At 44.9% G+C, this 18,267-nt stretch overlaps 1 protein-coding gene across 6 annotated transcripts in view; it reads left to right on the forward strand.

Moving 5' to 3' along the window:
* The window catches only part of LOC119178251 (multidrug resistance-associated protein 1), a 303,221-nt gene that overhangs the window by 91,709 nt on the left and 193,245 nt on the right, over positions 1-18,267 (forward strand). For all 6 annotated transcript variants that reach the window (XM_037429456.2, XM_075882282.1, XM_075882283.1 and 3 more), the window contains exon 6: positions 6,400-6,519. In XM_037429456.2, the coding sequence (XP_037285353.1) occupies positions 6,400-6,519 (120 nt within the window). The remainder of the gene's footprint in view (positions 1-6,399; positions 6,520-18,267) is intronic.

The following is an 18,267-nucleotide window of genomic DNA, read 5'->3' on the forward strand; positions in this document are numbered from 1 at the left end:
CGCTTCATCTGATGTATATTCCAAGCTTCTGGGTCGCACTTCTGTCGCCGTGCATCGAATTGAAACTGAAGGCAATACAATCGTACGCCGCCGCCCATATAGAGTGTCGTCCGCAGAGCGGAAAATCATCGAGGACAACGTTGTTGATATGCTCCAACGAGATGTTATCCGGCCTTCGTCCAGCTCGTGGTCATCACCGTGGTGCTAGTTCGAAAGAAGGATGGTTCGGTGCGATTCTGTGTCGATTATCGAGCACTTAATAAGATCACGCGCAAAGACATCTACCCGATGCCACGAGTCGACGACGCACTTGACTCTCTGCAAGGCGCTGAATTTTTCTCCAGCCTCGATTTACGGTCTGGTTATTGGCAAATACCTATGCACGAAGCGGACAAAAAAAAACTGCCTTTGCAACACCAGACGGGCTGTACGAATTCAATGTCATGCCATTCGGTTTATGTAACGCTCCTGCCACGTTTGAACGCATGATGGGCACAGTTCTACGAGACCTAAAATGGAAAACATGTCTCTGTTATCTAGATGACATCGTCATTTTCTCCTCTTCTTTTCGTCAGCATCTTGATCGTTTGGACGAAGTTTTGACGTGTATTTCCAGTGCTGGACTTCAGCTAAACACAAGAAAATGCCATTTCGCCAACAAGAACATCAAGGTGTTGGGCGACCTTGTCAGCAAAGAGGGCGTTGTCTGGATCCTGACAAGCTTGCTGCCGTGATACGCTTCCCTCGGCCAGAAAATCAGAAACACCTACGAAGTTTCTTGGGCCTGGCATCCTACTTCTGCCGCTTCATTAGTCATTTTGCTGCCATCGCGTCGCCACTGCACAAGCTGCTGACATCCGGATCAACTTTCGCTTGGAACGACGACTGCGAGCGTGCCTTTCAAGCCCTCAAGAATGGTCTAACGTCTGACCCTGTTCTGTGCCATTTCGACGAGAACGCACCTACATGTCTACACACCGACCCGAGCGGCCATGGCATTGGTGCAGTTCTTCTACAGCGGGATGCCACTTCACGGGAAAGAGTTATAGAGTATGCTAGTCGTGCTCTTACGGCTGCTGAACAGAGCTACTCCATAACTGAGCAGGAGTGCCTCGCTGTCATTTGGGCCATACAAAAATTTCGACCGTATCTTTACAGACGCCACTTCACAGTGATTACAGACCACCACGCCTTGTGCTGGCTATCGACACTGAGAAACTTGTCTGGTCGCCTCGGTCGTTGGGTGCTCCGCCTGCAAGAGTACGATTTTGACATCATCTATAAGTCTGGCAAAAGACACCAGATGCAGATGCTCTCTCTCGCTGTCCCCTTCCACTGTCATCATCAAGTACGTCAGCTGATTGCTCGTCTGGTGGGCAAGGCACTGCGTCACCTCTCACATTATCACACCTTGCGGTTATCGAAACGCCGGCTTCAAATCGCTACACTGAGTTCGCCATACACCAGCGTGATGATCCATATTGCAATCGCATTATCCGACGCCTAAATGGCATGTCACCTACTCCTAATGCTAGATTGCACCGACAACTACGGCAATTTAAGCTCGATAACAATGTGCTCCATCGTTACGTTTACACTACTGATGGACACTACTGGGTTCCAGTACTTCCGCGTTCTCTACGTCAGCAAGTCCTCGAAGCCTTTCACGACGATCCATGTGCAGGCCACTTGGGATTTCACAAAACACAAAGCCGCATCAGAAACCGTTTCTTCTGGCCGGGCATCTCTACCTTTGTGGCCAAGTACATTGCATCTTGCCATCTGTGTCAGCGGCGGAAGTGACCAACTTCGTCTCCTGCTGGCCTTCTGCAACCTATCCCGTGTCCCGAGACTTTTTTTGCCATTGTTGGCATAGACTTACTCGGACCTCTCCCCATCATGCCAGCAGGTAATCGTTGGATTGTGAGTGCTGTCGACCACCTGACAAGGTACGCAGAGACTGCTGCACTACGCACAAGTTCTGCTTCGGACGTCGCAGACTTCTTTCTCAACGCCATTCTATTGCGTCACGGTGCACCTCGCGTTCTCCTGAGTGATCGCGGCAAGACGTTCCTGTCCACCATAATCGAAACCCTGCTCACAACCTGTGGTACAGTACATAAGACGACGTCAGCCTACCACCCCCAAACTAATAGGCTGACAGAGAGATTTCATCGGACACTAACAGACATGCTGTCGATGTACATCGCACCAAAACACGACAACTGGGATACCATTTTGCCTTTTGTGACGTTTGCCCATAACACCGCTGTTCAAAGAACTGCTGGCTACTCACCTTTCTACCTTGTGTACGGCCGTTCACCGACATTCACCATCGACGTCTCTTTCCTAAATGTGCCAACCGACGCCTCGGCAACTGTATCGGAGCATCACAAGGCTCGAAGAATGTCGGCAACAGACTCGCCTTAATACAGAAGCCAATCAGCAAGACCGCAAGCAACGCTACGACAGCTCTCATCGCGACGTCTCCTTCAGTCCGGGGCATGAAGTGTTGCTTTGGACGCCCATTCGTACTCCAGGATTGTGTGACAAGTTTCAGTCACGCTTCATTGGGCCCTATACAATCAATGAACAAACGTCCCCAGTGAACTATCGTGTCACTCCCACCGACCTTTCTTCGGATTGTCACTGTCGTGGTTCGGACATTGTCCACGTATCACGTCTGATGCCATTCGTTCGACGTTCCGTTTCCGTCTAAGACGCGTCCGGGCTGGCCGCTCACGCGTGGGGGGGGGAAATAAGTGTGAGCATTATTCATATGCGTCATCTTACCATATGTACATACTCATCATCATCAGTCTGACCTGTGTTGTGGGGCAGAGGCTCGGCAAGTAAAAGAGGTGTCTTGCAGCCAAAACCTTGCCTTACAATATATATATATATATATATATATATATATATATATATATATATATATATATATATATATATAGTGGGAGTAATAATTCAATGGGCCAGTTAGTCTTCGTGAAGGTATAGGATACGTGTACACTGCCCTTTCTTGTTTTTGTTTTTGTTTTTGTTTTCTTCTTTTTTTCTTTTTTCACATGCACATACAAAGTGTTTATGTTCGCCTACCACTTGATGACCATTGAAGGGAAATGGACGAAGATGAAAGGTAAAGAGCCGACCGACCCATTAAGGGGAAACCCTTTCTTTACGCACGCCGTCACGGACCCATCCCGCCACCGCGGCGACAATCTTGGGTGACCGGACACATGTTGAGAACTGACCAGCCCGGGATAAGAACCGGATGTGGACGTACATGGACATTTGGTTTCATTCTCAGTGTTGACAGTGGTTCTTCCTCTTTTTTTTCTTTTTTTCTTTTTGTCTTTTTTCTTCTCTTTTTTTTAGCTCTCTCTCACTCTCACAAACATCTTTCAAGGCGAGAGGGACGCGGCAGCAACGAAGTTTGGAAGTTTGTGTTAGTATAACTCATCCCCTGATGAAGGGAGGACCCTTCCCGAAACTGTTGGGCAATAAATATATTTATCCTTGTTGACAATGCTCCCGTTGTGCCATATCCTATATATATATATTTTTCGCATGCGTGGTCCCATTCTTATCAATTGCGCTTGACAGTTTCTTTGTTATTAGGTTTACTACAGATATCATGCTTGCTACCTCGTCCAAAAATTTAAAACCATTCACGACTTAATGAGGCGAGCTTTCTCTTTTGCTGCCAGTGCCCTGTTTAATGTAAGCTTGGCAGGTTTTTGTCGTTGATCTCCCGATTTCTGTCTCCCAGTTTTTGTCGTTGATCTCCTGACCGTGAACGAGAATTTTGTATCTCTCGCGCTGTTCTTGGTTCAGTGCTTGAATGCCGTCTTTTCGACACCTGATGTTCATGTCTTGGACAAACTTCCTGCAACAACGTACTGAACGGCAGGCTAGGACTATTCGGCGCTGGTTGCTGTTATGCAATAAAGATTAGGGGAGCAGGCTTTAAGAGTTGCGCGAGAGACACAGGCTAGGGCAGCAAAGATAAGACAGTTTCACTAAACACAAACATATATTTCAACACAAGGCACAAACTACACAAATAGAAGGCACAGCAAGCAATATGAAATAGCAAAGCGTCTTTAGCATCTAATCAGTTAAAGGGACGACGTGCTCACGCGTTAGGGTCTTGACATGGCGGTCATGTTCGCGTTGCTGTTGTTGGATGAGAAGGGCCAGGCGGGTTGTCGCAGGTGCTGCGTCCACTGAGCGCCGGGGCGGCAGACATGGTTTTTTGAAGTCTTTCTGGCATTGACATCCGACAAGGTATCTTCTGACAATGTTGCCCTCCCCAATGTTGACGTCCGGCCAGATCAACGCGTCGTCTTCTCCCCAGCTTCTGGCTCCATCTGGTTGGCCAACGTGGCCTGTTCTTGTTCCCTTTATCTTTTTCTTTTGGATGTGCCACGTAAACGTGCAGCGAGGCGACGCTGAATATCGATGCACGTGCTTGCGCGTTTGCCGTCATTTCGTTATTTTCTTAGTGGCGTTGGAGGGCCTCATCACAGTTGCGTTTCAGTTGCAGTCTTGTACAATCTAAGTCGTGGTTTGGTGCAGAATCAATCAAACTCTTTGCGGTGGTTGCTCTTGACAGGAAGAGAAATATATCGTTAATGAAAATGATGGTGGCAGGTGTAGCGTTCGAATGGTCGTTCGCGATTCGATTGTGTCGTCTCGAGATCGGGAGCGCGCCCATGAAATCGAACAATTGCCGTCTTTCAGAGAGTGAAATTCCAGACGTGATTTGACATTCTGTGTAATGCATATAATTGAGGCAGTCTGAGAAGCAGTTGGCGAATTTCCACGCTGGTACTTTTCTTGTTAGACCCCCCTCCCTCTTTTTTTGTGTTAATTTCATTGCCGGTTGCAAGCACCACGCATCGCATTGTTCTATTCTTGTACACATGAAGCTGCTTGCTCAACACATTTTTCGCCATTGTGGCCCTTGAAAAAAGTTGTTTTTGTTATAGTGTGCATATTTGCGACTGCTGCAACTTATGTTATAAGTGGTTTATACTGTAATTGTTATCGCAATTAAACGTTAAGAAATTCGCCCCGTCTTGCAAATCTTACCACCTGATTCCCTCCCAGGCCATAGCTTGTTTGTAAATCACATGAGCGTCAAGTGGCACTGCTGCGGAAATTTCTTGCTTTTGATGGACCACTTGGAGAGCCGGGCAGCGTCTTAGTAAAGCCTAGGCTTTCAAGCAAAACTGTAAATTATGTGCAGTCGTATTAGTCCTCAGCACTTGGTGAACCATATTATGTCCTTCCCGGACCCAGTCTTAGGACCTATGTAAATGGTGGACCGAAGTGTTGATGATTCTGGGGTAGAGGGAGGGTATTAAGCCGCTCATCTCATTCCCCCACCCATGAAAAAAACAAAACGAAAACGGTGGCACCTTTTTCATCTGACCAATTAGTTGTCCTTTCTCGTCTGTCCTGTTCGCTGGACGCAAGTTATTCCAGGCCAACCATGTGATTAGCACTGCAGGGGCTCATATCCACTAATCGCACTTTGGCAGCATTTTAAGTGAAAAAAGTGTGAACCTGAGCTGTTGCTGCAGGAGCCAACATTTTGACAAGTGGATTTGTCTTCTTCAGGCTGCCTTGTGGAAGAGCATTCCTCCCATTTATGCTTGAATGGGTCACTGACCCCACATAGTTTTACTTTGTACCGGTTTACTTTGTACCATGTTTATTTTTTAGAAGGCTTTTTTAAATATTTCGAAAAGGGGACTGATGTTCAACCCAAGGTTTATGAAAGTGAAGGCACAATGCCATTTCGTACACCCTCCTCTAAAACGTTTCCTATATGAGGGAACATTGGCGACTATTCAATGCACTATGTACGTAAGTAACTTCAAAGAGTGTTCTTAATCTCAACAAATTTTCTTCGTCTTCTTTCTTTAATTGTTAGACTGCTAGTTTTTTGGCTAGGACTTTTTCTCTTTTTGGAATGGCATTATGACACCTTACATTCTAAGAAACCGTATCTGTATGCTTGTCTTGTGACTAATGCTTCACTTCAACACACATCTCGTGTAGTGCAGTGAAACCAGAGTGCGATACTCTTTCATGCTAAAATATAGAATAAAGGCTGCTCTCTGGATGTTGGCTTCGTCGCCTTGTTTACATTGCAGAAGCATTTCCAGTATGCACAAGAATAAATATATTTACCAAAAAATCAAACATGTCCTGCTCTAAGCTATCCTAAAACCCATTTTATCTGCTCCAAACCTGCTTCGAAACACAGTTCTCCCTGCTCCGAATCTGCTCTAAAGCAGGCTTTTTCCTGCTCCGAAAATTGCTCCATATCCTAAACTGGCTGTACCACCTCTGGAACCCTAATGTACACTTGTCTTCTTTTTGCAGGATCTGCAGAATGTCACTCCACTTTGTAGCTTCCTACTCCTGCTACTGACTGTGGTGCAGCTAGTCCTGTCCAGCTTATCCGAGAAACCGCCACCTTATGTGCCTCTTGAGAGACAGCCAGTGAGTATAGTATGTGCACAGGTTGAGGGCACCACATACTAAGCTCTGCTAACACAGCCTATGCACATTTTTCTTAAGTCACATGGCCCTCTAACATAAGCAGGCAGGAGAGCCTGGATGATAGTGCTCTGGCTCTGTTACAACAATTAAGCTTGTGCAAGTACTAAATTTTAGGTTTGAAGCAAATAGTAGTTCTGGTCAAAGTATCTGAAATCGAATTCAATCTGTCTGTATGTCACCTAGTGTAAATAAATATTAGCATATTTGTCATGACCCAATTGCACAGTATTATTTGAAATCGAGACAAGGAATGCACAAATGCCGTTCTTTTTTCTTTTTTTTTCGAAGGGAAGTGGAGCCCAATTAGAATAAAATTTTCCCGACATATTCCTTATCATGTGAAGGGTGCAAGTATTTCCTTTAAAACTTTATATCGCCTGTATAATAATTAAGAACCTAAAGTAAGCAATTAGCCTGGGCTGAGGATTCCAAGAATTCTCGCATCACAATTTTTCTTGTCCAATAAAATGTCTTGTACACACTGTGATGGTAGAATGTGGGCCCAGGGTTTGGAATAATTCAAACCACAGTCAGGTGATTCTGTACACACAACACAGGCTTTAGTACACAACCAATAACTCAGCCAATTTGTACATAACACGCTATAGCACTCATATTTACATTCTACACGTCCTACGCACCTCGGCACATAAGCTGTCCTACTCGCCGTTAGGGAACGTTGCCGCTGCGGCGAGGTTGTTCGTCACCGGCATACCTTGTCCCATCAGAGTCGCGCTGCAATGACTGTAGTGAGGTGGTGATGGTGGGACTGCAGGCCTATAGATCACCAAACTACTCACCAAATGAGTAGTTTGGTGATCACCAAAAACCTGTTGCCAACCTGAGTCGCGGCCACTTCGTGACACCAGTTGGGCCCCAAGACCTCAGGGCTGGTACAGGTTAGGCTGCCGGTCCCGAAGTCAGCACTGGACTCTGAGTAGGAAGCCAGACTCATCAGGTCCGCAAGGCGATGTTGCGACACGAACCGACGACCAGCAGCTGCCGTTCCAACCATGTGATGTTCCAACTGCTTAAGCCGCACACCCCGCTCGCTCTTCCTTTTTCCTTGTCTTCTCCTACCAGGCATAACGCAGAGCACTTCTGCGGTTGCCTCTTCGCCTCGTCACGGACCACACAGTGCACATCATCACACACACTTTCTTGGTAGTTATTTGCATTCTACAGCTAAATTAAAGCAATATAAGCTATCGATGACTCAAGACTATAAATGTTTAGAAGAATAAAAAGTTTGTCCAAAACAAACATTACTCTACACATTGTCATGGCACTAAACAAGAGCTCTACAGCTTATTTTATAACTAATTACATATTTGAAATAAGCATAAAACTCTATATATACAGCAAAAATTTCATTACCTTAGGCTACAGACTAACGATTTTTTTTTCTTTTTTCGAATCTCATTTTCTCTCAACCTTGAAATGGGGCTTAGCGGCAGTGTGGATTTTTCCTTAGCTGTATTCATGTTACTGTACCCGATCAGTGTAGTGAAACCACCTTTACAGGGAGTTACAGGGGGATTAATGCACACCTATTCGTGCATGTCGAACGCTTTAAATTCAAGTTGAGGTGAATTCGAATACTGTAGTATTCGTTCAAAGTGTTGGAATATTCGCACAATCCTAGGACAACCTTTAAGTTATATTTTAACAGCTATTGTGATATATGCCAGCATCATGAAGTGTTTTCTTGCTTTTAGGTCAGCAATTGGTATGCATGATTCTTGAGCTTTTTGATGCTTGTGAATGTTTAAATATTGTGTTTAGAGGCTTGAAACATCAAGTGAGTCAGCAGCTTCTCAATGCAGTTTCTTACTGAAAGCTTGTTGCAGGGACAGATATTTTTCTGATTTTCTGTTCAAGGTAGATTTTCTGCCTGACACAGCTCTTTTCATGCTCTAGTATTGCGGAATGTTTTCATGTTATGGTCGTCATATTTCGATATGTATTGATGTTTGCCTAGTTTCTAAAAAAAAACAAAAGTGGGGATAGGCTTTTGCTGGCACCAGGCAAACTTTTTTATGTACAGGCAAAGAAATCTCCTGTGGGTTGCTATGAAGGAGCTTTACTGGTAGTCAGGGCCCTTAGTCCAGGGCAGAGATCGTCAAAACTTGTAGAGCTCACTGAGACTCACTCATTAAACATATTTTGTGCTTTGTACTCACTTGGACTCACACGCACCAAAATTTTCCTGATACGGACTCGCTCAGACTCACTCACAAAAATTTTCTTCAACCGAACTCACTTGGACTCACCAGAACATTACTCGCCTGAATTCACTCAGACTCAGACTCATGGCTTTGTCTGAGTGAGTCTACTCGTGAGTCCGTCAGTCTTGAATTAACTTTTTCAGACCTGGTGTCTATGCTCTTTAACTCCAATACCTCACGTAATTGGTGCTCTTCTTGGTGCAAATTTATTTAGTACCTCTAATGCGAGTGAGTTATGCGTAAGGTAATATTTCTTGCAAGAGATGACAACATAACATATATTTATAATAAAGTTCCCCAGAAGAGTTGGCTAGGGGGGGATCAAGACACTCCTGTACTTAATTCTCGTCTCTGATCGATAAGTATTGAAATGGTGTATGAAGGACACTGCTTTGGAATGTGTTGGAGCAGTTGTGAGTCCAGGTAAGGCTGATATTAAGGCTGAAGAGTGTATAGACAGGACCATAAGTCGGCAAAAGAAAGTGGAACTCACTTAGACTCACTCAAGAAATATATCTTGCACTTTGGACTCACTTGGACTCAGACTCACCAAATGTTCCTGGTTCGGACTCACTCAGACTTGGACTCACGGTTCTGTCTGAGTGGGTCCGACTAATTAGACTCATCAGTGAGTTCGCCGACCCATGGTCCAGAACTCTACTGGCTGTTGCCATCTGCTCTGCTCTCTGGACGAGCCTGATCTGGTAGTAGAGGGATGAACTCTATATCTCACTCGCAATGTTCATGTTGTGGCGTTCGAGGTTTTGTAGTGTGCACTTCCATGTAATCTGGTACACAGGGTTGGTGTGGCCCCACACCATGGACATTCATCTCTGTAAAATGTGGGGTGTGTGTGATATAGTGTGTGTAGGTTTTTGTAGGCTTCGGTCTGGATTCTACACCAGGCAGTCGCCTCCTACGTCGTAAGCCTTGATGAGGTGATGGATACTGTAGGCATCACCTTCTGTGGTAATTCAGTATTGTGGCATGCTGGAGGTAAACTGGTATCAAATCCGCTGCAGTCAATGTAAGGGACGCTCGGTTGTGTACGGAGCCTCGAGCTGCCTGCCGTGCAGGTTACCATGACGCCAGAGTGCCCTGGTATCCATAGGATGGCCTGTATGTAGGAGTCCTCCTTGTATTCCCTTGGTATTTGTGCTAAGACATGTGCAGCAGGCACACCAATTCTGCCCTGCAGAAAGTTCCTGCAGGCCTGCTGGGAGTCTGTGAGTATTGTCAATGGCTTGTTTGCATGGAGGCCTTCGTGTATGGCAAGTGCAATGGCCAACTCTTCGGCTTCGGTGATTTTGCAAAGGTGATCTTATGCACCAGAGGTAATGTGGCCTCAGCAGTCGCATACTACTGCCACTGCTCCTTTAGTGGTCGTCTCATACATGGTGGCATTCGTAAAACAGGGCGTAGTTTCGAATTTATAGGTTTTCAGAAAGTAGTGGGCCCTTGCTCTCCTTCTTCTACCGTGTAGATTGAGGTCCATGTTGCGTGGGATCGGGCAACGCGATACGCCTCCTGTACGTGACGAAGAATCTTGCAAATTTTCTGGGCTCTCATTGTCGAGGGTTGGAATCCTAAGTTCTGAAGGACCTGTCGGCCCGTACGCGTGCAGCCAAGTCTCTGTTCTTGTGAGGCGTGAATGCACTCAGCGAGTTCGCTGATAGTGTTATGAAACCCCAGTGCTGTCAATTTTTCAGTGGATGTACCTATCGGTAGGTGGAGAGCAGTCTTGAGTGCCATTCGCGAGAGGGGTGCCTTAGCTTGTCTCACATTTTGTGAGATTATAAAAGGGTCGGCTATATGTTATTATGCTCATCATCAGGCCTCGAACGAGTTGGAGGGTGTCTCTTTCCTTCATGCCTCTGTTCTGGGATGTTACCTGGGATATCAAGCGTGATATAGCCTTGATGCTGGTCTGGAAGAGTGTAAGGGTGTGGGTGGCTTGTTGGTTACTCTGCAGCTGCATGCCCAGGATCCTTGTCAATGGCTTCTCTGGTATGAGGTTCCCGTTGAGATATACAGCAAGTTTTCATGATGGGTCTGTGGCGACTGCATGGTTGCTGCGGCTTCGCCATACATGTGAGTTTTCGCATTTCTCAGGGGAATACTGGCTGACATATTCTGGATCATGTGAGCTGCAGTTTGTAGGCACTTTTCTCTTTCAGCAAGTGATTGTTTGGTGGTACAGAGTGTCATGTCGTCTGCATAGAAGGCTTGGCGGAGGCCTTCTACCTCCTGCAGCTTCTTGCAAGGCCAATCCTGGCGATGTTGAAGAGCGTGGGTAATATTACTGGTCTTACGAGAATGTGTTGTTGGGATAGTTGGTTTATAATGAAGAAATATTAAGGACGCAACCCAAATATATGAAAAAAAAAAAGAAGAAAAGGGACAGAGTAAGGTGTCCTAACCTGAGATTTATGTCATATTCTGTCCCCTTTCTTTTTTTTTTTGTCTATTTTGGTTGCATCATTAATATTTCAATTTTACTGGTCATTGTGGGGTTCCCTTGCTGGTAGGTTCGTATGCAGCAGTCTGGATGTCTCTGATGTTCAGATCGGCAGGGCGGTGGCTTAAGAAGTTCTGAATGTGCCTATATGTTCTATCACCACTGTTGACGTTGGCGAGCCCTTCCAGTATTCCTTGGTGTCTGATGTTGTCAAAAGCCTCTTTAATGTCGATGGCTAAGAGCATGTATTCAACATTGCATAAAACGTTACTGAGGACCTCTTTCTCTATTTGTCGTAGTATCTCCTGCAAGGACAGGCCAGCATAGAAACTGAACATGGTGTCAGGCAGGTGCTTATCTTCCAAGTGGTTCGGCAGTCTTGTGCTTACCATTCTTTCGAACACCTTGCCAAGGCAGGATGTCAGCGAAATGTGTCTGAGGTTTTTGAATGGCAGCTTCTTGCTCGGTTCGAGGATCATCATTTTTTTTGTGTTTCCACATCGCTGGCACAGTGCTTTGTTGCCAGTGTTAGTTGATAGTGGCCGTGAGTGCAGAGATAGACTTGTCACTGAGGTTTCTTATCATGGCATTTGGGATTCGTTTTGTGCCTGCCACAGTGTAAACCATGGTAGCTGCAATGGCCGCTGTCATTTCATTTTCAGTTATGTGTGGAGTCTACAAATAAAGCAGCACACACTTTGAACACATGAGAGTAAACGTGGTTGCACCAACAAAACAAAAGCATTTATTGAGCTACTTTTACATCGACAATATTGCCAGCCAATTCAATTGCGTCATTATAGTGGCATGCTAAAACAACCTTGTACAGATTTTAATGCCCTCAATCGAGATAAAAAACACAAGGTAACGCAGAGGCGTCGTTGGCGTTATTTGAATCATCGCGAGGAAACCACAGGCGACTGCGTACGGTCACTGCATACCGTGAAACCCTGTCAGGAGACGACCATGCATGCCAGCCGCCATGCACCAAGGAGAGTCCCGAATATTCTGTGCGGCCACCTCACCTAGCTTCCCTACAGGTTGGCACTGCAAGTGCTACCGCGCTAACCATAATGATTATGATGGTCGTGAACTCTCACGTCGCTGCACCACCTCTCACTCGGTGGTTGTTAATTCTAAATGCGGCCTATTTACGGGACATGTGTGTCATGAGGTGCAAATGACTTCACAGGAGTTAATAGCTACCTTAAAAGGTCTATCTATCGTTGTATTTTGTCGTCCCACGTATGATGTTGTACATGGCTCTGTGGTAGCAGGATCTCCATAGCACTTGGTCTTGATGGCATCAACAAGGTCTTGTTGGCTGTCTGGGTTGCTTTGTAGTAATCGCTCCAGGGCCTTGTTTCTGTCTCTTTTGGTTTTGGTGGGGTTGAGGATAGCTTTGAGGATGTGCCATGTCTTGATAGCTTTGAGGATGTGCCATGTCTTGGCTGTTCCAAGGGTGCCATCCAGGGAGTCGCAGAATTTATACCAGTTCGTCGAGGCGAGTTGCGTGGCACATTATTGTATCTCTGATGTTATTTTCGCTGTGTTACCTCAGTATCCTGTTGTTCTGTGTTTTCCAGTGACAGGTAAGTCCTAGTTTGGCATCCAGCAGATGTAAATGGGGCTGCACCTCGGGAATCATTGTTGTTCTGGCTGTTTCTTTTGTGTGTTCTTTTTGTCGACTAAGTCTGGTGCACCAGGCTTCCAAGTTTGCTATTGTGTCTTCATCCTGTTCTTGGGCTTCTCTCATTTTTTGCCAGTCAGTTAATTTGGTTTTGCCGATCTGTTTGCGTAGGTGTCCAGTCTCCAATGTTTTGTTCAATATGTTGTGATTGCTTCCCAAGTTTTCGAGTGTGTTGAGCCATTCGGCTCGTGTGTTTTGTGTGATGAAAGTGATATCAAGTGTTGTCTCGCATGTTCAGCTGTTTCCCTCCCTAAACGGGGAGCTTGGGTCTGCGATGAGCGTGAGTCGACACATTTTCGTCAGTGTCTCTAGCTGGAGGCCTTTCCAGTCACGTCTCTGGTATACCCAGAGGGATACCAGAGGCGTTTTCAGATGAAAATCTTGTAGGCTATGCTTAGCCTCAAAGCAGTGCATAGACATAGTTAGGTTCTGTTTGGTTCTTCCACTCGTCTCAGTTGTTGTGTGACAATTGCTGCTGCCACCAAAGAAGCTGAAGACGAGAACTTTTATCTGCTGGCACCTTGAAGAAATGACCGTGCGGACATCATTTGGATAGGGACACTTTTTCGGTTTTTTTTCCTCCTCACTGTCGCTGAACCTCTGGTTTTATTCACTGTTTCTACATTGAAAAACTCTTACAGTTCAATCAGAAAGCAGGAAAAACTTTCTCTTCTACTCCCGATTGGCGGCCGTTGAAAGTGCCAGGCCCAGATTTTTTCTCGCCACCTCCCCGAAGAAACACGGCCTCTCGCCCACTGATAGGTTTACCGCCGCCGCTCAGCTCCCTTTCTCTCCGGTTCCGGGATTGTTTGGCCTCGGGCATTGACGGGTCGTGGGGAAGCACCTCGGAGTACGTACTTGCAATGCTGGGCTGACGGGCCATCAATACAATTGGCCCGCGTGTTGTTGCTGCTACCTATGGTTGTCACTGCGAAGGCACGAATGCACCTTCCATCCCTGTAGCTTGGCTCGGCCACTGTGTAGCCACTGTTTTCTTTAAAGCACCATAATTTAACCCCTCGGGAGACGTGAGTCTTTGCGCCCTTGATGACCAGCAGACAGTCTTTGTTCCCCCATTCATAGGCACCGCTTTCGTCTTGCTGTGGGAACGCTGGCCGTGGGGCGGGTAATAATATGAAGGTATTCAGCGAATGTACAATGTTCGACCCCAATAGACATAAAGAAAAAAATGATGTAGTTCACAGCAAATGGCATGTCATGTTTCAAATAATTTATCATATGATTTGATTGTTCAATCACTTGTAAAAAAAAGGCACTGCTTAATTACCTGCTGATCCTTGCTTTGAGTTATCATAAGAAATAAAGGCTGTGGTGCCTATTTTAGTATTTGCATGGGTGTGCGACCTTTGATATAGTAGGTTCAACGTACAGCATTTTTTTCGGTGTCTTCCACATGCATGAGTGCGTGAAACTTTCAATAAATGCTTGCAAAGGTTCAGCAGGGCACACGACAGTGGGTCCCAGCTTACAACTTAACATTGTAGATGATAGCCTGTAGAGGAATGGACAATTGCTGGCTGGCATGCCTTACTAAAAATTGGCCTCAAGGGGAAAGTACAGAGTCGTGCATTTGCAGAAAGTTTCATTGCTGAGATGTTTGTAAAGCTGTTTTGCCATAAGCTTTTCGTGGTTTGATAGTCTTAGTATGCATTTGCTTGTGAAAAAGTGTAACCTTGCAGGAACAGTTTAGCGAGTTAGTGCAAATTTGTGTCTGAAAGAAAAATAATAAAAATAAAAATGCAAAGAAACCATGACAGATAGGCATGAAGGTGACAGGACGAGACACTATTAGCATCTGAAGCTTTAGTCAAAAGTGTAGAAAGATACTATACCGAGACATCACAAGACCAAAATTAAGAATAAAGCAACCACTAAATAAGTAGGTGCCAAGCATATTTAGGCCATCAGATTATGTGGCATCAAAGTATTCTACCTCCTGGCTTGATAATGCTGTTGAAGCACAGCTGATACACGAAATGCCTGCTTTTGCTAGATAAGTTGCTTTAACAGTTTCTCGAGTTTTGTGATCTCAGTTTGGGGCTTGTGGCAGTGCGGTGAAGGCGTCCAAATTCTCAAGCGTTTCCAAATTGTCAATTCTCAGCTCAGGATAGCTTAATTACTTGTTTGTTTCAGGTTGGACAAGCTTGGCTAGTTTTTGCTAGGAAAAGGCTTATTAATGTTGCCATAAATCCTATTGTTGGCACTTGGCTAGAACTGTGGCACTAGGCACTATGTATTTTTTTCATGGGCGGTGTGTACAATTGTACACATGGACTGCAGAGGCGCATCATGCACTGCGTGTTTCTTCGAATGGCTTGAAAGACAGAGTGCACATTTGTGCATGTTTCCTGAGTGGACGCTTAGATGTCATTTAAGGGGAGATGTGAGTCGATTTTCCAAAATTACACATTTTTCATTTTGAATCACTTTCGCAAGTTTAGTTTATCTACTCACGACAAGAAAATTGAAAATTGTAACTAAACTCGAAGTAGGTTAAAGGGGCCCTGCAACACTTTTTGAGCATGGTCAGAAAAGGCTGCCAATAGGTAGTAGAGGCTCCCGAGAACACGCAAGCCAAATATTACAGCACAGCATGCTGTCTGTAATTCACAATAAATTGCCAAAGTCAGTTAAAAATAGCTTTCTCTTCTCTCAAGAAATGACGAAAGGCGCTTAAAAATCGTGCATAGAAGGCCATCTATCAGCCGTTGGCTGATTTGAATGTGCCGTGCTCGGTTGCTACAGGGATCGCTGTGGGATTTCGCAACTTGTACACACCTGCGTGCGCAATCATCCGGAAAAAGTGGCGTATTCAAAAAAAAATAGAGCTCAAGGTCGAGAGGTGCGCGTGACGTATTTTCTTTGCCCATGCCATCCTTCTCTGCTTAGCCTCTAGCACTTTCATAGGGACAAGAGAAAAGAGAACGCGATTGCAGCATGTGACAATTCTTTGTAACTCGCTCATACTGAACAGATTCTTAAAATTTTTGCGGCATTGAATTTGTGAGCCAATAAGCTCTTTTAGTGAATTCATTTCATGGTTACTTTGAGAAGTGCTTCAGGGCCCTTTTAAAATTGCTTTTGAAGAGCACAAAGTTCCTATAAAAACTAAAAAGAACTCATTCTCTGTAGTTTCCTGGAAATCGTCACCTGGCTGCTTGTCATTGCATTTCACATGAGGAGTTTACTAAAGCCAAAATAACCATGTTCAAAATATTCATGATTGGCAAGCTCTCATGATGGAAGAAATCATCTTAAAAACATTTCTCTTCCACATAAATGAGTTTTCACTTACACCTTTAAAATGAGTCTTTCTTGAGATCCATTCTTGGGTAACTTATTGAGTTTGGACATCATGTTTTTGGTACTTCTGATAATATGATCAGGATGAAAGTTTGCCCACATATTCCTTAATGTGTGTAGGGTGGAAGTATCTCCTTTAAAATTTGACATCACCTGTATTATTATTACAAACCAAAAGTAAGCAGTTATTATGGGCTGAGAATTCTAAGAATTCTCACATTACTATTTTTTTTTGTCGATTAGAATGTTGTATATGCTCTTTCTTGATTGTTACTTACATTTTGCAGTTAATAATAATCAGTATTAGCCATTAATGACTCATAACCATAAAGGTTTAGTAGGATAAATAGTTTGTTCAAAACGAACTATACCTTACACCTTATCATGGCACAATACAAAAACTGTGCAACTTACTATGAAACTAATTACATATTTGGAGTCAGCATAAAAGCATATATATACAGCAAAAATTTTATTGTCCTAAGGTACAGATTAACGCAACTTTTGTACAAATCGCGTGTCCCGTCTGTTTCAATGCGCAGCTTATGTCCTGGAAACACTATCATGCTGGACAATCGTGTAGCAGGACCAACACCGAGAGTTTTTTTGTGTGTTTGCCTGAAGTGAATATAGTTAGACCTGCTTATAACAAACCTCCATATAACGAATTTCTCGATATAATCATGTTTTTCTATTCCCTGTTGTTGCTCCCTAGAAGCATATATATTTGTGACTTCTATGTAACGAAGTAACAGTGGGAGACAACCTTGATAAAACGAATTTTCCCCATGGGCAATCTAGGAATTTTGCTGCAGATTTTGGTATGAGCATGCATCTTTCGCGGGTACCCCGCCGACGCCGAATCGCGAAGCGGCGGCAGCACACACGGTGCACCAAGCGAGAGCGAGCGCTCGTTATTGCGCGTGGGTGAGCGCGAGGAAGGTAAGTGGGCCCCGCATGCTCCCCACGAGCAGGCGTTGCCGCCGTTCTTGCCGTCGCGAGCGCATGTGTGGGTGTGCTTCCCCCACTCCAAAAAACAATAATAAAGAAAAAACTACTTTTGCATTGGCAGTGCCACACTTCTAACTAGGCCACGCTGCATATGAAGGGTGCTTTACCAAACAGTTTTCCGTGGTATTCGTGTCTGTGTTTGTGTCGCGTGCTCTTCGTTTTCGACACCGTGCGTGTGTGCATAGTTTCGCTGCATGCGCATGGTGTGGCCCCTGACTACGTTCAGCTTTGCTTTTTTTTCTTTTTTCAATTGTGGACAACAGTGCCGTCACCACTAGGGGCATGTCAGATTAGGCGCTGATGAAAAGTCTCAAAGACCACGGTGACGACGACTCTTCGGAGGTCGACTGGTCGCGCGCTTCTTTTTTGCACTGTGCCGCAAGTTTGCAGGCTCATAGCTTTCGCTGTTAGCCTATTAGTAGTTCTGGCAACAATACCGCAGCGCGTTGAATGCAATGCAATGAACACAGTAGCAAAAAAATCTTTAATGTTATACAAAGTCAGTCGCACTAGATTGTCATTTGACAAAAACACAAATATCTGGGCAACGAATGCTTTAACAAACTGCGATAACATGAAGTTTAATCAGTTTAAAAGCTTAACTGCTTTGAAGGAACTTTATTTCTTTCAAAGTCAGATGGACGCGTCTGCAGCAATTTTAATGTGTTCCGCCACTACGATCTCTCTCGCGCCTACCCTTTGCTTCACCCGCGATTTCTGCCTCCTCAAAAAGCGCATTGCCACCGCACCTACTGCAATGCGCAGGAAAATGCGCCCTATCATTCAGAGCACTTATCGAGGTTACATGCACTCTAAGTCTATCATAAAGGCATCGACCCGTTTGGCAGATGTAAGCTTTACCATAACTGAGGGATACTTTTGTAATGTAAAGGAGAAATGGCTTTTCATGCTTCTTTCCACTGACTGTTTTCTCTGTTCTGTCACTGGCAAGGGTGCACAAACGGGAAAGCCTAAAA

Source organism: Rhipicephalus microplus, chromosome 2 (genome assembly GCF_043290135.1).
Source record: "Rhipicephalus microplus isolate Deutch F79 chromosome 2, USDA_Rmic, whole genome shotgun sequence".
In the NCBI taxonomy this organism is placed as follows: Eukaryota; Metazoa; Arthropoda; class Arachnida; order Ixodida; family Ixodidae; genus Rhipicephalus; species Rhipicephalus microplus.